Source organism: Xenopus tropicalis, chromosome 7, assembly GCF_000004195.4.
Source record: "Xenopus tropicalis strain Nigerian chromosome 7, UCB_Xtro_10.0, whole genome shotgun sequence".
NCBI lineage: Eukaryota > Metazoa > Chordata > Amphibia > Anura > Pipidae > Xenopus > Xenopus tropicalis.
Genome location: NC_030683.2, coordinates 27,070,701 through 27,091,413, shown reverse-complemented (window position 1 = coordinate 27,091,413; position 20,713 = coordinate 27,070,701). Strand labels below are relative to the sequence as shown.

At 37.9% G+C, this 20,713-nt stretch overlaps 1 protein-coding gene across 1 annotated transcript in view; it reads left to right on the top strand.

Annotated features, from left to right (window-relative positions):
* Positions 1-20,713, top strand: part of adgra1 (adhesion G protein-coupled receptor A1) — a 426,613-nt gene that overhangs the window by 386,788 nt on the left and 19,112 nt on the right. The window contains exon 17 of the mRNA XM_018095935.2: positions 10,577-10,722. Within this exon, the coding sequence (XP_017951424.2) occupies positions 10,577-10,722 (146 nt within the window). The remainder of the gene's footprint in view (positions 1-10,576; positions 10,723-20,713) is intronic.

The following is a 20,713-nucleotide window of genomic DNA, read 5'->3' as shown; positions in this document are numbered from 1 at the left end:
CCTGGCCCTACTGTGCCGCCCCGATAAGCATGAGGGAACGAGTGGATTTTTAAATATTTTCACTATTTCCACTATATGCACCATTTATAACTGGTCGAGAGAGAATGGTAGCAGAAATATAGGAAGGAAAGTCTTATTCATGGTTCCGGTCCCAACCTTCCACAGATAGAAATCTCATATTATTTCTGCTTTTTCTAGAAGAAGCTATCTGGAATAATTGTGATAGCACAACTTGACTGATTGTTGAATAATTCTGGATCCCTCTGTTTTGCTGAAGTTGAAAAGTTACTAGCCATGTAATTCTTCTTCTCTCTCTATCACCCATTTGACAAATTCACTTTTTAATCAATATTTTCACTTACCACCATTTAAAATAAAAAAGAAGTATTTTCTGTGCAGGGATAGTTTATCTAATACAGGTATAGGATCCCTTATCCGGAAACCCGTTATCCAGAAAGCTCCGAATTACGGAAAGCCTGTCTCCCATAGACTCCATTTTAATCAAATAATTCAGAATTTTAAAACTAATTTCCTTTTTCTCTGTAATAATAAAACAGTACCTGTACTTGATCCCAACTAAGATATAATTACCCCTTATTGGGGTAGAACAGCCCTATTGGGTTTATTTAATGGTTAAATGATTCCCTTTTCTCTGTAATAATAAAACAGTACCTGTACTTGATCCCAACTAAGATATAATTACCCCTTATTGGGGGCAGAACAGCCCTATTGGGTTTATTTAATGGTTAAATGATTCCCTTTTCTCTGTAATAATAAAACAGTACCTGTACTTGATCCCAACTAAGATATAATTACCCCTTATTGGGGGCAGAACAGCCCTATTGGGTTTATTTAATGGTTAAATGATTCCCTTTTCTCTGTAATAATAAAACAGTACCTGTACTTGATCCCAACTAAGATATAATTACCCCTTATTGGGGGCAGAACAGCCCTATTGGGTTTATTTAATGGTTAAATGATTCCCTTTTCTCTGTAATAATAAAACAGTACCTGTACTTGATCCCAACTAAGATATAATTAATCCTTATTGGAGGCAGAACAGCCCTATTGGGTTTATTTAATGGTTAAATGATTCCCCTTTCTCTGTAATAATAAAACAGTACCTGTACTTGATCCCAACTAAGATATAATTACCCCTTATTGGGGGCAGAACAGCCCTATTGGGTTTATTTAATGGTTAAATGATTCCCCTTTCTCTGTAATAATAAAACAGTACCTGTACTTGATCCCAACTAAGATATAATTACCCCTTATTGGGGGCAGAACAGCCCTATTGGGTTTATTTCATGGTTAAATGATTCCTTTTTCTCTGTAATAATAAAACAGTACCTGTACTTGATCCCAACTAAGATATAATTAATCCTTATTGGAGGCAAAACAATCCTGTTGGATTTAATTAATGTTTTATTGATTTTTTAGTAGACTTAAGGTATGGAGATCCAAATTATGGAAAGACACCATATCCGGAATACCCTTGGTCCCGAGCATTCTGGATAACAGGTCCTGTAGGGTACTGCTACAACTGTTTTTTTTATTTTTTTCCAGGTTCTGAAAAATTTATAGCAAAAGTAAGTTGACAGAATATATTTATTTTGAGCCATTTGCCAGCTTTAGGTAAAATGTAGGCTCATCCTCATCCTTGCAATTCTTCCATGTCCTCACACACAAAAACTAAAAATACTCAGTTTGTTGTTTAGTGCATTAACAAGGTAGGTGAAGGTTGCAGAACAGTTTCTCATTTTCAAATGACATTAGCAAATTGTGCTCTAACAACTTAGTTATAATGATATGTTTTCTGTATAATCTCTTTCATAAATCATTGTGTTTATAAACCAAACGTGTTTGTCATTTGGGGAGCGGAGGGGTTTTTGTTTCATTCTTATGTAACTGCAAATGCAATGATATTTATTTAAACGTTACTAGAAAATGGAATATGTGGAGATAAGTGGCAAAGGGTTAGAAGACAGTACTAAGGGGTGTAAGATTGTGCCCTTAGTGCTTATTCAAGAAGCACTTGCCCCCGGGGGCATGCTGAGCTCTGTGTAGCCACCAGTACTGTCAAACTTGCGCTGAAAATGGGCTGGGGGGGGCCATGAATACATCACTTACTAATGCAGGCAGCCCTGTATTCATGCAGAAAGAACAGGTCCAAGGGCTCCAGACCTGCTTCTGTGGCACTTACCCAGAGGGGGTTGGGGCATTTGTATGTATGTATATCTTTATCTATAAAGCGCTACTTATGTACGCAGCGCTGTACAGTAGAATACATTAATACAAACAGGTAGAGGGGGTTATTAAGATAATAGATAAATACACAGTATTACAATAAACACAAATAAATAAAAGAGACAGTTGCAATAAGAGTTATTTCATTAAATGTATACAGAATTAACTTCAGTGTAGCATGCAGAGTATTCAGAAATACCCAGCAACACTTGTAACAAATAGTCCATGGACCATATCATGGCTAATTCAGCGATGATTGATGCACCACCAGGATTAATACAACTTGTCCCTATAAAAATGAACTATGAAATTAATGGACTCTCCTGGGCACCACTGTTTGTAATAATTAGTGGTATTTATGTGTGCAGTGTTTAAAAAATAAAGTACATGCTCTTACAAATTTAAAAGACTAAATCTCTCTCTCTATCTATCTATCTATCATCCCTCTATCTATCTATCTATCTATCTATCATCTATCTATCTATCTATCTATCTATCTATCTATTATCTATCTATCTATCTATCTATCTATCTATCTATCTATCTATCTATCTATCATCTCTCTATCTATCTATCTATCTATCTATCTATCTATCTATCTATCTATCTATCTATTATCTATCTATCTATCTATCTATCATCTATCTATCTATCATCTATCTATCTATCTATCTATCTATCTATTTATCTATCATATATCTATCTATCATCTATCTATCATCTATCTATCATCTATCTATCTATCTATCTATCTATCTATCTATCTATCTATCTATCTATCATCTATCTATATATCTATATCTATCTATCTATCTATCTATCTATCTATCTATCTATCTATCTATCTATATATCTATATATATCTATCTATATATCTATATCTATCTATCTATCTATCTATCTATCATCTATGTCTGTCTATCTGGCTATCTATGGTTATTCCTCAACACCCCAATCTTTCTCAGCTGTAGCAAATTGTGATTGCTCTTTCCATTTATTCTTTTCATAGCTGTTACCATCCTGTCAGTAGTCCTATTTTGACATTTCTATTAAGACTGTAGAGAGAAGATACAGAGATATCCCTCCCCTTAATTAAGTACTGCTACTGTGATAACCTGCCAATGCAAAGACACAAAGGCCATAATTAGTGAATGAGAGTCAGCCACAGCTTTATGAAACCAAAAAGTCATTATTAATTATGAGCTGTGCCACTTAATGATGACCCAAATGATGACCTAAAAAAACACAAATGCCAACCGACAGCACAAGCAATAGGCATGTGGCAGTAAGGACAAACCCCAAACAGGTAAGGAGTAAAACCTTCCCATAGCTATGACAATTGATGCATAAACAAATGGAACAAATTCACACAAACCAAAGTTACACATAGAAAAAAAATCATTTTTTTATTTGTATTTCAAGTATATATTGAAAAATGGAAACAATGCATATTCTAGTTATTATAGTAAGTGGCTTTGTAAAATGTCTGATTTAATTTGAAAAACTTGTTGCCATAGGGATTGTACTATCATTATTCTTGGCCACATCCTTGCCCGCATTGTGTTGGTTAATTTGCTGTGATTTTAGCTATTCTTTGTGACAATAATCCCCAACCAGTGGCTCGGGGGGAACATGTTGCTCCCCAACCCCTTGGATGTTGCTCTAATTGCCCCCAAACCAGGGAGTTATTTTTGAATTCCTGACTTGGGGGCAAGTTTTGGTTGAATAAAAACAAGATTTCCTACCAAATAAAGCCCCTGTAAGCTGATTGGGTGCATAGAGGCTGCCTAATAGCCAATCTTAGCCCTTATTTGGCACCTCCATGAACTTTTATGGTGCTTGTGTTGCTCTCCAAGTCTTTTTACATTTGACTGTGGCTCACGAGTAAGAAAGGTTGGGGATCCCTGCTTTGTGATATAAGATATTATCTATGTGTTATCTTGCTATGGCTTTTTATATGGTATGTTGGAGTTCTCCCTCTTTTAATATGTTTGGAAGTTTTTGGTTTTCATTGCTGAGCAGTTGCAGTTTAAATCAGTTGTAGACAATACCCCAACCACTCCAACCCCTTTTACAATATATTCCATAATGGTTATGTGTCTAAGTTTTTTCTAGCCTTGGCTGTGTGAACCTAGCAAATTACTTATATGTGTATTTTTAAGATTTCTCTAAATTATATTTTAACTCAACTCTTCAAAATTCCTTGGGGTATTTGCAAAATGGAGATCTTCAATTGTAATGATTCCTTTCTCCACCCACTGAAAGATGGATTTATTTGTAACAAATGGTTCAATGTTGAGAGCTGTGTTAAAGGAGAAGGAAAGTCATTCTGGCATGTTATTGCCAATAGATTCACCACATTAGTGCCACCTAGAACACTATATTTATTCTGCAGAAAGCATTACCAGCCCTGAGTAAAAAGCCCTAGACGCTTTCTCCGATTGCTTAAGATAGCAGCTGACATTTTCAATTGCTTCCTGTTTGCAGTCTCTAGCTGTTATAGCTGAGATCACAAATTCCTAAGAGGGGGGAGTTCTTAGCATTCTTATGGGAGGAGGGAGCAGGAGAGGGGAGAGAGGAGAGAACTGTGCAGACTCAGAGGAAGTCAGACACTGGAAAATCATGTTTACAAAAAAGGGGACCAGAAATCCTGTGTTTCTTTTGATAAATGACTCAGTGCAGCATTACTGTAAGTGCTTATGGCTGTATTTACATAGACCTTTCTGATAAAGCTTACTTAGTTTTTACCTTTCCTTCCCCTTTAAAGGAGACCTAAAACCTAAAAATGAATATGTCCTGAAATGCCACATTTATATACTGAACTCATTGCCCCAGCCTAAAAACTTAGCACTTCCATAACAGTAATGATTAAGGTCTTCAAAATTGTCACAGGAGCCCCTCATCTTGGACTTGTTTTAGGAGTGTCAGTGGCACTGCACATGCTCAGTGTGCTCTGAGCAGCTGTTGAGAAGCCTTGGGCTAACTGGGCTGGTACAGAAGCCCAAAATATAATGTCCAGCATTACTAGCCTATTACTTTGTTAAGCTTTAGTTGTCCTTTATTGGGGGGCGGGAAGTTCCATCATTTGCTTGCCCAATGCTTTCAGTATCAGTTTCTGGTTGAGGGTCTGTATTGCTTCAGGAGCTAGAAGAATTTCACCAAGTCTTTATTTGTCATTTGACTGTCGTCATATTAAGAAAAGATTTTGAAATTATTTTTTATAATGAGGAACTATTGTAAAATTAGCTTTAATAACAAAAATGACAGTGAGTGTACGCGTTTCATATTTTGCTTTATCCGCCCACACTAGTTACACACTAGCCTTCTTACACTCAGGGAAATAACACATGAATTTTTATTATAAATATAACATATGCTAATAAAATAAAGATAAAATCTGTCCGCTAGAGCCAGCTAAAGGGCACTAGAATATACCAAGCGTAAACTCACAGGCGCATGGATAAAATGGAAAGGTCTTTAGAATGAAATGTTTAATCAGGGATATGTTGCTGAGGCGGATGAATGAGAATCTGACCACTGATGCACCTGATGCTGAAATGTTAACATGCAGTCGTATAAAGCACCAGGATTTCCAATTAACATTCATAAGCTGCTTTAAATGCAGTTCAAACCACTGTAACACTGTACAGGGAACCATCATAAAAAAAACAACTTCTGTTAAAACAACATAGAAGCAAAGAATAAATTCTACATTCATTTGGATATATTGGGCCCTCCTATCCAATTTTTGTTTTGTAACCCTTATATATTGCAATTATATATTACTATATATATATATATATATATATCTCAAGACAGTAAGCCTCACACACAGGGACTTTGCAGAAAAACAAAAAAATTTATTTAGTGAAGAAATCTTCACTAAATAAATATTTTAGTTTTTCTGCAAAGTCCCTGTGTGTGCGGCTTACTGTCTTGATATATACTTGTTTTTTGCAAGCACCCTGGGCATTTGATCATTATTAGGGTGTGCTCTATTTTTTCCTATATATATATATATATATATATATATATATATATATATATATATATATACAGTATATATATAGAAAACTGTACTCACAGGTCTTGCAAAAAAAGTAGTAATCTATTGAACCACAGAGACCTTTCTCAGCAGAGACTTTTCTTAAGGTTGAACCTTGAAAAGTTCTCTTCTAAAACCAAAATGTTAAATCGATAAGTGACCCCTTTTTTCACTTTGCAAGACCTAGAAGTGCAGTTTTCTGATGTTATATGGTTTGATGCTGGCACCCAGGCAATTAGCTCATACAGTGCACACTACATCCTGATATATACATTTACTGTATACATATATACAGAAGGTCTATGAAAGAGCATTACAGCTTTTAGCTCTTTAAGTGACATAGATAATAGAACCAACATTGTTAGTAATGACATACCATAATGGTGGCATCATAAATTTCACATTTCCAGCTTCCTTGGCAAAATATGGGACCAAAATGCCCAGGACCAGAGGTTTTCTGTAATTTGTATCTCTTTGTCTGCTAAAAATTAATTTAAACATTAAATAACCCCAATAGGATTGGTTTGCCTCCAATAAGGATTAAGTCTATGAGCAGGGTGGGGCTGGGGGGTGCAGGGCCTACCGGAGCTGCCACCCCAGGGTCCCTGCACCCTCAAAAATGTCCCTGCCAGCCACATCCCCCGCACCCCCCTAGGTTTTCATCACTGCTTACTCTAGCAGAGCAACTGTAATACCACTCTCTACTTACTGAAGTAGTGGGACTATCCAAATTACTCAAAAATACTGATTTTATACTGAATTACACTGCGGTGTGTCATAAGGTGGAGTATTTCTCACGCAAAGGAATGTGTTCGATGTGTTATTAACAGCGATATTGGGATAAAATACAACAGCAGCAGAAACCAAATCAATATGGAATTGTACAGTATAAACCTTATGTAGGGACCTATAGGATTAACAGCCCCTACTAGTTTTATTTCCTTTAATTGCTAGGCAGAAGCCACACCCACTGTATCCAAGTTACACATCTTTGTTATTGGCTACCTCCGTTTACACTTTAAAGGGGTGGTTCACCTTTTTTTTTTTTTAACTCTGTTTTTTTTAATTCTGTTTATTGAGAAAAGTGCATATAGTGTACATACATAAATTGGTTGGTCATCATGGTTGAACAAGTTTCTCAAGGTTAATTTTAATACAAAACTGAATAAACAATAAACATGACATTCTGCATTGAAATATGTCTACCTCGTATTTATTTCAGATGATGTTGTGTTATAGATCGTTGAGTTGTGCATATCAATTCCCCAGTGGGGTATAGAGAGGGTGGTATGTGCAATGCTTAAGGGTTTTGGTATAAAGCCATGGGGGGGAGTGCCTTATATAGAGATAGAGAGAAAGATGGTAGGATATCAGGTTCCTGTAGGACCTCTACCTTCATTCTTCTATGTCTAGCCAGTCACCCCATACTTTCTGGAATTTTTCAAGGCAATTCCTTCTCATGTATATTTGTCCAGAATGTTATTGTGGGACCTGAGTCTGATTTCCAGTGGAGGGCTATAGCTTTCTTGGCGTGCATTAGCAGAATTGAAAGGAGGGTGCGGGGTGGTTTAACTTTTAGTATGTTACAGAGGTTAGCAAACCCTTTAATATATTTATTGGAAAGGGGTGACATTGTCTCTTTGGCCTTCCATCCTCTCTCCAGATAGATGTGTCTGGGGAGCCTGGGGCCAAGAAGGCCCAGTAAAGAGTTCGGTCGTACAGGGACAACCCTCCTAGCAGGGATTCAGTAAACATGGCTTAGTTAGATTACAGGATTAGCATTTGTCATAGGATGTTCTACGAATGTGAAAAGAGCAACCAGCGTAGTTGTAGTTGATCAAAGAAACAATGAATGTATAAATGTCCAGACCAATCCCTACTGAAGTTGTAGGACTCCCAGATAATCCTTCAAAGCAGTGAAACCATAAAAAACTTCAGCGCCAAAGGCTATGGGATAAGCAGCAGAACAGAAACCTCCCATAGTGTAGCAATTCTAAACACATTGGTATATACAGTAAGTGCTTTAAGTTTCACTCATTAACCAGTGCTCAGTGCACCCAACTAAAGGAGAAGAAAAGAGAAGGAACATTTTCAATATATGAAATAAATAACAATCTTTTATTAAGTGCATGGTTAACCTCAGGATTACAAAGTATACATGTTGAATAGTGAATACTTCCCTTAATCCTGTGGCGAATTAGGAGAAAGGGGGAAATAAAAGAAAAGCAGATGTTCTTGTTAAACTATAACTCCCACACTTAGTTATAGTGCTTTAGTGTGACTGGGTACTCACAAACCCTCTATGGGGTATAGGCTCATCAGAAGTATATAGCAGATCTATGTTGTACTGCTCAGGGTTATTTCATAACATACAGTGTTATATACATACAGTGTTATATACATACAGTGTTATATACACACGCTGTTATATACATACGGTGATATATACATACAGCATTATATACATGCAGTGTTATATACATACACTGTTATATACATACAGTTATATACATACAGTGTTATATACATACACTGTTATATACATACGGTGAAATATACATACAGCATTATATACATACAGTGTTATATACATACACTGTTATATACATACAGTTATATACATACAGTGTTATATACATACACTGTTATATACATACGGTGATATATACATTCGGTGTTATATACATACAGTTATATACATACAGTTATATACATACAGTTATATACATACAGTGTTATATACATACAGTGTTATATACATACAGTTATATACATACAGTGTTATATACATACAGTGTTATATACATACAGTGTTATATACATACAGTTATATACATACGGTGTTATATACATACGGTGTTCTATACATACAGTGTTATATACATACAGTTATATACATACGGTGTTATATACATACGGTGTTATATACATCCAGTTATATACATACGGTGTTCTATACATACAGTGTTATATACATACAGTTATATACATACGGTGTTATATACATACGGTGTTATATACATACAGTTATAAACATACGCTGTTAAATACATACTGACACTGCTTAGTAAATACAGTCTGCATCCCTTTGCTTATTTCAAATTTGCATGTAAATGGTAATCTGTAATTCCCAGAGATACGGCGGTTAGCGCCAGCGTGTTACCTTTACTGCCTATTGACCATATTCCTGCTTATTTGCAATTATTGATGTGAGGCTTTCACTCAGCATGTAGGCTCTAGGGATTCCAGTCAGCACATTTAAACTGGAACTATATCCCATACACGCAGCTAACAAATATAGTTAGTGTCTGGTATATGCTTGAACTGCCATTTTTGGCTGCAGAAGAGATTTTGCTTTTTCAGATGTTATTTTTTATAACATGAGAGATTAGTATAAAAGTTATATTTAGTAGGAATGGACCTGTCAGTGCAGTATAGGGTATAGCAGTACCTGACTCCATTAGATTCCCCTGAGAGATACAGTATGCCAGAAGCACCTTAGCGTAAAATCCAATACATTTGTCCATTTTCTTCACCATGAACTGGCAAAAGTTTAATTGTTACTTACTAACCCCATGGTAATATCAAATCCATATTTTACCTTTATCAAACAGGTTCATTAGTCATTACAGGGCCAGTCTACTCCCTGTTTAACATCAGTGCAATGAAAAGAACAAACTTTTTGCCTAATGTTTAAATCATAAAAAAATGTTTTTGGTTATTTCTTTGGATAAACAAGGCAAACATGGAAACTGATTCTACTCTGTTTGGTCCTATCAGAGCAGATAATTAGATTGCCGATAAACAACCCCCTCCCATTTACCTTTCTTGTGTCTGTTTTGTTAGCAGGAATCCATTATGCAGGAGAATTACGTGTGCACTGGTAATCTTATTATCGGCCTCACAAGGACCAAACATGGAGTAGCTTCATGTTCCCTGCTTGCCCTATTTAGCTAAACCCCGCCATATATCATTTGTTATATGACGGAGCAAACCTAGCAATGCCGTACTTGTAATAATAGTACTTGACATCAAAGCAAGAAATTGTGAGTTAGTAATACATGTATGGCATCAAGTATGAAGTGTATTGATGTATGAAGTGTTTCTTAGAAAAAAATACTTTGCATCTTTTTGCCATTTCTGCATTATTTTTCTTTGTACTTAAGGGAAGATCTATCAAACATCAACCCCTGCATTTTTTTTTAAATTCCCTTTTATGGGAAGCTTAGCCTTGGAGAAAGTGCTTTGGGCTGATTTGTCTCTGATTCCTTTGTTTTGCTGCAGGTTGGAATCGTTTTGCACTATTCTACCTTGTGTACAGTACTGTGGATTGGCGTCACCGCGAGAAATATTTATAAACAAGTGACAAAAAAACCTCACCCACCTCCAAATGCTGATCAGCCTCCATTTCCAAAGCAGCCAATGCTCAGGTAAGGGCTAACATCAGGGATTTATATTGTCATTATGGCTACGTGAATGGCTCCAACTTAATCAGTCAGGGTCATTTCGGCAAATTTGCACCTGGCAGAAACCCATAGCAACCAATTATAGAAAAGGATACATTTTGATTGGTTGCCATGGGCCAGTGTCCAGGCCAATTTTTGCAGTGTTGATAAATGAGCGCCAGTGACTCTTGCTAGGCAGAAAAGTTATAAAGGTTATATAAGAAGGTTATAAAAGTTATATAAATATTCATCAATTAATATTGTTGATTATTGATTGATTTTGAACCATCTAATTTAATTTTTATTGTATATAATTTATAACCATCAATTTAATTGTCCCGCTAACCATGTGGTTTATTATACATTTGCCTTTGTTCTTAGATTTTGGAATTGTGTGTACAGTATATATATATATATATATATATATAAGAGCAATACAGGCCAGCACTCACGGGTCTTTGAGAAATAATATATCAAAATAAAAATTAAACAACAAAAAAAATTATGGCTACATGGTTTTTTATTGATCCGACATTTCAGTTCCTAACAGGAACTTTCATCAGGGAAAGTTCCTGTTAGGAACTGAAACGTCGGATCAATAAAAAACCATGTAGCCATAATTTTTTTTGTTGTTTAATTTTTATTTTGATATATTATTTCTCAAAGACCCGTGAGTGCTGGCCTGTATTGCTCTTATATTTGTATTTTTCTGCATAAGCACCCGGGCAATTACCACTCTGTATGTGGTGTGCTTCCAGTACTGGAACTATATATATATATATATACATATATATACACACTGATTCAGGATATCATAGCAAATGTTATGGGATCCCTAAAAAGTTGAGTTTTTAACTCATTACAAGCTTCCCGTCCCTACATACACAGTTCATTACTGACAAATCTTTTGTTGAGGATTGGATCAGTCTAATTTAATTATGATGTAGAAACCCATGGTTCTTGTTCCCCACCAAACACGTGGCATAAATAATAGCTCTGTAGAAAGTGTGGCTCTACCTGCTTACATATCTGTATCTTGTTTCCTGTTTTCCAGATGGTTGTTTTGAGTGTATTACTTACATATATACATACTGGACCCCTTATCCGGAAACCTATTATCCAGAAAGTTCCGAATTATGGAAAGGCAATCTCCCATAGACTCCATTTTAATCAAATAATTTAAAAATGGTTTCCTTATTCTTTATATTAATAAACCAGTACCTTATACTCCTACCCAACTAAGATATAATTATTCCTTATTGAAGTCAAAACCATCCTATTGGGTTTAATTAATGTTTAAATAATTTTTAAGGACCCCTTATCCGTAAAACTCCAGGTCCCGAGCATTCTGCATAATGGGTCCCATACCTGTATATATAGAAGAACATCATTGGGTCATCACTGGGTTCTTTGACAAGGCCTTGACAAAGATCCTATAGAGGGTTAAAACATTGATCTAATAAAGTTTGTCTGTTATTTGCAAGCCCCTTGTGTGCAACAGATTTTTTATATATATATAGGCAAGTATTCTTAGCTTGCACCATGGCTTTTTTCTTCTAGGTGTAGTAAGAGCAGAAGTCTCTTTTTGTGTTTTATTCATAGAGAGAGAGAGATAGAGAGAGAGGATAATGTACCTTCTACTATGATTTATAAGGCTGTTAGCAGTCACCAAGGAGTTCCATGACCATATAAAAGCACAAGGTCATAAGCTGAGTACTTTTATAAAGGTCTCTGAGGTGACATCTCATACTCTTTAACTTTATCTCGAGAGTGCATTCTTATCTGAAAATATTTGCGTGTTATATGGGTGTTAAATATTTCACATAAACTTGGAGCTTGTATTTATGTATTTTCTTTACTCGCCACTTTTGTCTCCTCTGGCTGCTACCTGTCAGGTGCTGTGTATTTGTTGTTGGTTTGACAAGGTTCTTCCTTTACACTTTGGGATTTATTGGCTTCCAAACTGAGTTTTATCATCATGTGGGGTTTGTTTGCCCTCACATAGCTTCACTTAAACTAGTGTCCTACAGTGACCTTGGTTGTTATTTTTCTTGGCTGATCTTGGTTATTGACTGTTATTGACTTTTTATTTACTGTATGTAAATGTGGTGATTTTTTTTTAATTTGTGGTTTGATTTTTTTGTGTTTCTTTAAGTTATAAATGGTATGCTATGACATCAGAACATTCTATTAATATCATTTACCGTTTGCTTTAAGTGCTTACTATGTATATACTGTACATCAGTTTAGTGACAGAACCAGCACAGTCCATAACAAAGTGCCGTCACAAGCAAATAACAATCCAATGAAGCAAATCTTACCTTTCTGCAAGGACTATATGATATGTGGAGACCAAAACATCAATAACAAGAGAAAGCTTAGTTTAATTTTTTTACACAAACTTAAATGATTGTGTTCTCTAAGTAAATAGTTTTTTTTGTTTGTTTTTGAGATTTCCCCATTCCCCTGCAGTAAGAGTTTCTAGTGGAATACAGGTTTATTCTTCAAGAATAAAAGCTTCCAGTTCTTTAGGGTAATGGCACACAGGGCCACTTTTCTAAGTAGCCCTAAATTCAAGCAATTATGCCCAATAGATTACATTGCAGTTGTCACTGATAATCGTAAATAGTGGGGAAAGAATTTTTTTTCGTTTATTTATTTATTTTTTTTAATGCCAAGGTTTTTACCTTGGCATTAAAAAAAATAAATAAATAAACATCTGGCCTTGATATATTATGGTGTAATGGATTCTGTCTTGCATTACATATTACACATTATTTGTAGTAAAATACAGCAGCTAGTGCAGCACAGAATGGTCACATTACAATGGGTGTTTATTGTAGGGATGCACTGGATCCACTATTTTTGGATTCAGCCTTCGTAAAGGATTCGGATGAACACTGGATACAGAAGGGTTGACCGTGTTTATGTGATTTTAGGGATTCAGATTCAGTTCGGCCAGGAGCATGGATTTGCCCGAATCTGATTCCTGCTGAAAAGGGCAGAATCTTGGCCAAATCCCGAACTGAATCCTGGATTCCGTGCATCCCTAGTTTATTGTTTATATAGAAAGCATGAATAACTAGTGCTTTACAGGGCATGGTGGTTTTACAGAGACCTAGGGGTATATTTATCATGCGGTGTAAAAAGTGGAGTAAAACATTACTGGTGATGTTGCTCATAGCAGCCAATCAGATGCTTTGCTTTGGTTTTCTAACTGTTTAAATCTTATTGCTGATTGGTTGCCCTGGGCAACATCACCAGTAATGCTTTACTCCACTTTTTACACAGCATGATAAATATACCCCTATGTGGATTTCAGTTCTGTTGAGAAAAGGGATGGTTTCATGTATGCCAAAAAAATCTTGAGAACATAAGATAAATGCCCATTGACTCGAATTTAGAGCAAGAACAAATGCAGCAAAAAATGTCCATGGCCTTCGATGTGTTTGGTGAATTTTTTGAGAAATGTCCCCATTTTATACTTACCATATCTCTCTATAATGGAGCCTCTTATAGAAGAATCAGGATACTAAAGAGGTTATCTTTCTTTAGATATATTCAACAAACAGATATATATTACAAATTTGATTTAAAGCCAGGAATAATTAGAATAGAGTCATCAAGAACGGCGTTAAGCCACTGGTTAAAGATCAGCAGTTTAGAGACACGATGGGTAGAGAAAATGTGAATAGAACTGTGGAAACTAGTGAACTGTTTCCTGAGGTTTTTTGGACCGTTCAGTTCTTTAGCAAACGAAGGGCATGAAATTGCTCTCCTTGTGCTGCTTTCCCGAGATATAGCGGGAGGTTTGACTACATCATGGTGTTCATTAAACTATTCAGTTTCAGGAGTTGAAAAAAAAGGCAGACAAAGGTCATTAATAAATCTTGTACTAAATAGAGAAATTTTTATTTCTAAGCTTCATTTCAGAGCTGAAAGGCAGCCATCTGCAACCAGCTTTATTCAGAGGGAGACAAAGAAGAAAGAGCATAATGATAAAAGACTCATTTTTCAGAGTAGCTGAATAAAAATGTAAAAATCAAATTCAAGTTGAAATTAATTTCAGCAATGTTAACAATAAGTATCTGCTATAAAATAGACTGGAATATCCACAATATAAGGCAACCGAAGCCATGAGTGAAAATTAAGTCTTCAGTGTATCAGTAATTTAGGTCTATTCATATGTGTTAGGTCAAAATTGGGCAGTTTTCCCATGGCAAAAAAAAATTGTAAAACAGCTAGATTTCTCCAACATTCTGTCAAATGTATTGGGCAAAAATACATTGTAGTTAAGATGTTTTGAACAATGCAATAGCAGATACACTGCCCTACATTGTAAGAGAAGCTCCTTTCCACTGTGCTACAACTGTTCTTCATTCCCATGTCGCTAATTTCACTGGCGTAACAATAGAAGAGGCAGGCAAGCAGTTGTGGGGAACAGCAGGGTCTGCTTCCTCTGGATTTTAAAGAAATCCCCCCTCCCCAACCTCTTTCCTTCCTGCAGGCTGAGAGACATAGGTAGGAGCCGGGTAGGAATTGCCATGCACAAAGCCCCAAGGTTTTTTGGCGAGGGGGCCTGGCACTCACTAGTTACGCCACTGGCTAATTTCTTCCAAACATGGCGAGTAGGAAGATTGGGCAAGGCTTGGGGAGGGCTCCTGCCCAATTGGTTTATTTGGAAGTCACTTATAATAATGACATTGGTGTCTTTTCTGTGTTTTTTTTGTAGCGTAAAAAGTGTTTTTTTTTCTGATGAAGCAAAATACATGGATTCATTTGCTCATTCCTGGTTGTAAGCCTCCTCTTTGGGTCAGTTCTTAAGGTGGCCAAACACGTGGCGATTTGCAATCTTTCGTGCGACCATCGGTCGCACAAAAGATCGTACAATCGGCCACACACCGTTCAGGGCTGAAACGGCAGATAAGTAAGGAGGTAGAAACAATAGGATTTCTACCTCCTTCTGCCAATCCAGCGCTGAAGCCAGATTTTGGTCAGGCGCCTTCTATGGCGCCCGATCAAAATCTTTTAACCTGGCCGATCGGCGAGTCGACCGATATCAGCAGCCTCCTGCGATATTGGTCGACTCGCCGACTTGCCATACACTCACCGAATATCGTACGAAACGAGGTTTCCTACTATATTATCGGTGCGTGTATGGCCAGCTTTAGCCTGTGCTCTGTCCAATTTGGGCAACCAGAAAAGCAGAGGGGGGGAGTTTGAAAGGCTTCTAATACACTGTGATCATACAGAAACCCTTGAGTATAACTACATTATCATGCTCTATGTTCATACATGGTTTAATTGCCCAATATATTTAATGTTTCTAAAGAAGAAGAACAGAATGAGGTCAAATGACTGACGGCTAGGTTTATCCATAATAAAAATGTAACCAAATATTGCACAAGGAACAGTGCTAGCAGTGACGGCAGCATACACAAATCAGAGGAAAAGAGCAAAGAGGAAGAGTGAGTCAGGCAGGCACTTAACAAGATAGTTAAAGAAACAGTGGCCTTCACAAAGATGTTATTTATGTTGGGATTTCTATTGTTCCACTGCTTGTAAACAAGGTCAGATTGCAAAAACATAATCTGGCATAATGAGCACAAAACCTAGGCAGGAGAAGAGTTTGATCAACAGAGCCACTATTTATTCTTTTATCTACATATGAATGAGTTTGTTTGTATACACCCAAGGGAAGTGTTTGCAGAACAATGAGTCTTCCAAGCTTATATCTACGTGTCTGACTTGCTTTGGAAGGGACAGTTGATGTAAAGAGAAAGACAAGATACAAGCACCTGTGATTAGGGCTGTATTTATATATAGGCAACTGATCGCCCAGCCTATGATTAAAGGTGGCCATACACGAGCAGATCCGCTCGCTTGGCGATGTCGCCAAGCGAGCGGATCTTCCCCCGATATCCCCACCTACGGGTGGGCGATATCGGGACCATTTAGGTAAAAAAAATAATAATCCGATCGTTTGGCCCTGGGGCCAAACGATCGGATTATGTGGGCGGCAATGGGGCAGTCGGATCGGGGACCGCATCAATGAGCCGATGCGGTCCCCGATCTGACCAGATTTTCTAACCTGGCCGATCGAGATCTGGCCAATTTCAGGCCAGATATCGGTCGGCCAGGCCGCTCTGCTCTCCCCATACACGGGCCGATTAGCTGCCGAATCGGTCCAAGGGACCGATATCGGCAGCTATAGTCGGCCCGTGTATGGCCACCTTAAGTGCTTGATGCACAAAATGCGTAAGGCTATTTATGTTGTTGGCTTATAGCAAAATTTGCATTTCTTTTACACAAGCCTGTTTGTTGGATCCATGAGTGCCTGCTGGGTTTTGGTTGTGGAACCGATCGCTTGTGCCTAGGGCGGCAGCTTTATTGAGGCTGGCCCTTGGGTGCCTATATGATGAATTACATTTTTTTTTTCAAGAAAATAAAAAACCATCCTAGCCACCACCAGAGACTTGATGTGTAAATGCAGCAGCGGAGATGGGGGTGAGGGGCACCTGGCCCATAGTAACAAAGCACCACCCATGATAACATTGCTTTTACATAAAATTCAATGTTCACTGCGAAACAAAGTACTCCCATGCTATAGACTCCTTCTGGTCACATTATCACCTTAAAAGACATGTAAACCCTCAAATAAATGAAAGTAAAATTGTTCAGTGCACTTCTCAAAGCACTTTTACATAGTCTTCTAGCTTTCAATATATTAGCAGTTTTCAGGCAGCTAATATAATGAATATGAAACAGAGGCCTCACTGATCATTTCGGCCAACAGGCTACAGTCATTTAAAGCTGGCCATACACGCACCGATAATATCGTATGAAACCTGGTTTCGTATGATATTCGATGCGTGTATGGCAAGTCGGCGAGTCGACCGATATCGCAAGAGTCGACTCGCCGATCGGCCAGGTTAAAAGATTTTGATCGGGCGCCATAGAAGGCGCCTGAGCAAAATCTGCTTTCAGGGCTGAATCGGCAGAAGGAGGTAGAAATCCTATTGTTTCTACCTCCTTACCTGCCATTTCAGCCCTGAATGGTTAGTGCCGGATTGTACGATCTTTCGTGCGACCATCCACGTGTGTGGCCACCTTAAAGATTCATTTCTTCAGGAAAGAAATGTCTTGTGATGTTACTTTGCTTAGAAAATGTAGCTAAAAGACTCACCTGACCTTTCTGCGGTCAGTACTAAGCAGAACAACTTGATGTTTCCTTTCTTAGAAAATGAATTTTCAGGTGACTGCAGGCAGTCGGACACAATGGACAGCAGGTGGCGCTGTAGTGTTAAATCTATTCTACTAGCAGTTTAAAAACTGCAAATAATTCTTAACTGGATAGTATTATTCATGTAAACAGAGCAGTTTTGCATGCATGTGTTTTGAGAGTGTGTGGCAAAAATTGGCTTTTGTAGATTGATAAGAATTCCAAAAGCACTGCATAATAATGTCTAAAGTCTTTGCAACAATGACATCTGCCAACTGGCCTACATGTGAAATCTATTGATTATAAGATTTTGAATTTATTAATTGGGTTAATATAATGTTACTGGTTAAAATAATCCCTCCCAGGTTCCCTTTGTGCCTAATGTAAATAGGGGCAGTACCGTTGCGCCTAAAAAGTCAGGTGTCAGTTGCATGCACAGTTGCTCTAATTTTGCCAAACTGAATGCAATTGTAAATGGAGCAGGGAAATTGCGTCAGGCGCAACAATCTAATCCAAATGCAATGACCCTGGAATTCTGGGAAAAAACAGCACTGTAGGAGAAAAAAAACAGGCTGATTGCGCTCAGAATTGAATTTTGCTTACTACACTTGCGGACATAAATGAGCCCTATTATAGGGCAAGCTTGTAGGCAGGGTGACCCCTGTTGTTATAAGTTAAAGTAAAGCACTCCATAACTACCTAGCACCATATGGTGATGCTGATAAAGACATCTAGTGATATTGTTGTAGCAGGACTTTGCTATACATTCAGAAGTGTTGCCTTGGTATTAGCAATAACTAGTTTAAAGGAGAACTAAACCCCCCATAGGAAAAAAAACCCAGAGACTGTCCTCCCTGCTCACTCCATACAGAGTCTAGTAGATGCAAAAGTGCCCCTGTCTGGAAAGGTGACCTACAGATGCAGAGTAGCTCAGCGTAGTTCCTAGGTGCCACCTCCTAGGTTTTCAGATTTTGTTCAGCAAGTTTGCCGACAATGAGCTTCCCCCTGGTGCATGTGTAGTTGCAGTTAGTCGGGGATTAGGTCCAACTGCGCAAGCGCCATAAAGCTCATTTCATTGGCAAATGAAAGAAGAAAATGTAAGATCTAGAAGATGGTGCCTATGAACACCGCTGCACCTCTCTGCTTCTATGGGTCAGCTTTCCAAACAGGGTCACTTTCCTATCTAATAGACTCTGCAGGGAGGTAACAATGAGGGGGCCAATTGAGAGCAGGCTATGGGGGCATTTTCCTGCGGGGGGGGGTTTAGTTCTCCTTTAACACCCACCATATAAGTTATGTATATCACCAAGAGCTTCCCAGTCTAAGCTGACACTATCAGTTCCCAACGTATATCTGACGTGGAAGCATTCAGTTTGACATGCAGGCTGGATTTTATCTCCCCTTACTTTATTCAATTGCTTTTTATTCTCCGTGCCATTAGTGCATATTCCTTCCTGCTGTTTTGACTTCAGCACGACCAAGAGAATGTTATTGTACCAGAGTACAAGCGTATGCTCCAGTCACTCTAAAGTGCTATTGCCTATGAAAGATACTAAAAAAAGGCTCTGCTGCTGGATGTTATTCCAAACACAGGCACAAACACAAGCAAAGGGTATATAGTTATACTGCACAAGGGACATCAGTGTTGAAAAGAAAGCTGAATACAGTGGGGCAGTTTACCCAATGTTCCGCATGAGTGCAAGGAATAGGGCTTGTGCTAATACATACTTTTTGCCTAATGTATTAATCACAAACAAATCTGTGTTTTGTTTTTTTCTTCAGCTAAACAGGTAACACAGGGAAACTGAAGTTACTCCATGTTTGGTCCTTGCAAGGTGGATAATTAGATTGCCAGTATACTATTCCCTCCCTTCTGGTCAACACTACTACCCACATGTAAACCACCCACAAAAAAATGTAATCAGTGAATAGTCTCTTTAAAATCTTCAAATACCTGCCACTCCTGTTGTTAAAAGGTTAATAGTAAGGCTGCAGAATCCCTTTAATTACTTAGGATTCCTTCTCCTCCTCTAACCCACTTGGCCCCTCCCTCAGTAATTTGCTTTGACTGTGGCTACTGAGCATGCTCAGTTCTTCTCAACTTCTAAACACGCCCTCCACCCTAGCAGCCAATGAAGAGAACTTTGCTCTAGCTGTGCTCTCAATTCAACTGTGCTCAGTCCAAGCAGAACTTTTTATCAGAGTAGGTTCTGCCTGTGTAAGGCTGCATTCTTCATTGCATGAACTTTACAGTGCACATATGCTGTTTGCAGATGCAAATGTCATTGAAGATGAGAAGTGTGAGAGGGAAAATGGCCGTCGGGTGAAAGCTGCTATTTGTTTTAGGAAAATGTGATAGTGCTGGCAAACGAAGGGGGTATATGCAGTCAGGGGAAGGAAAATGTAGGCTTTACATGTTATTTAGGAAAGGAAAAAGGCACAGTATATTTCTTTCCTCTACTCATTTTCCCATTCTTCTGTAAGCCAGGTTACCAGTTAAGGAGTACATTGCTTAGGAGAAACCTCCAGAAACCTCTGCTCAACGCAGTTTGCCATCTTCTTTGTTTCAGCCAATAAGAGCCACTCTTGTAGCCCTATGTTCCACATGTCATGGCACCTGGAGAGCAAAGGTGTTTCAGGGCTATAACCAGTGGCTAAGGGTTTCTGCAGGGCTATCTTGGTTTATCCCTGTATACTCACTTTCCAACAGGCATTACATGTTTTACAAAGTCATTTTGGAACACAGTGCATTGT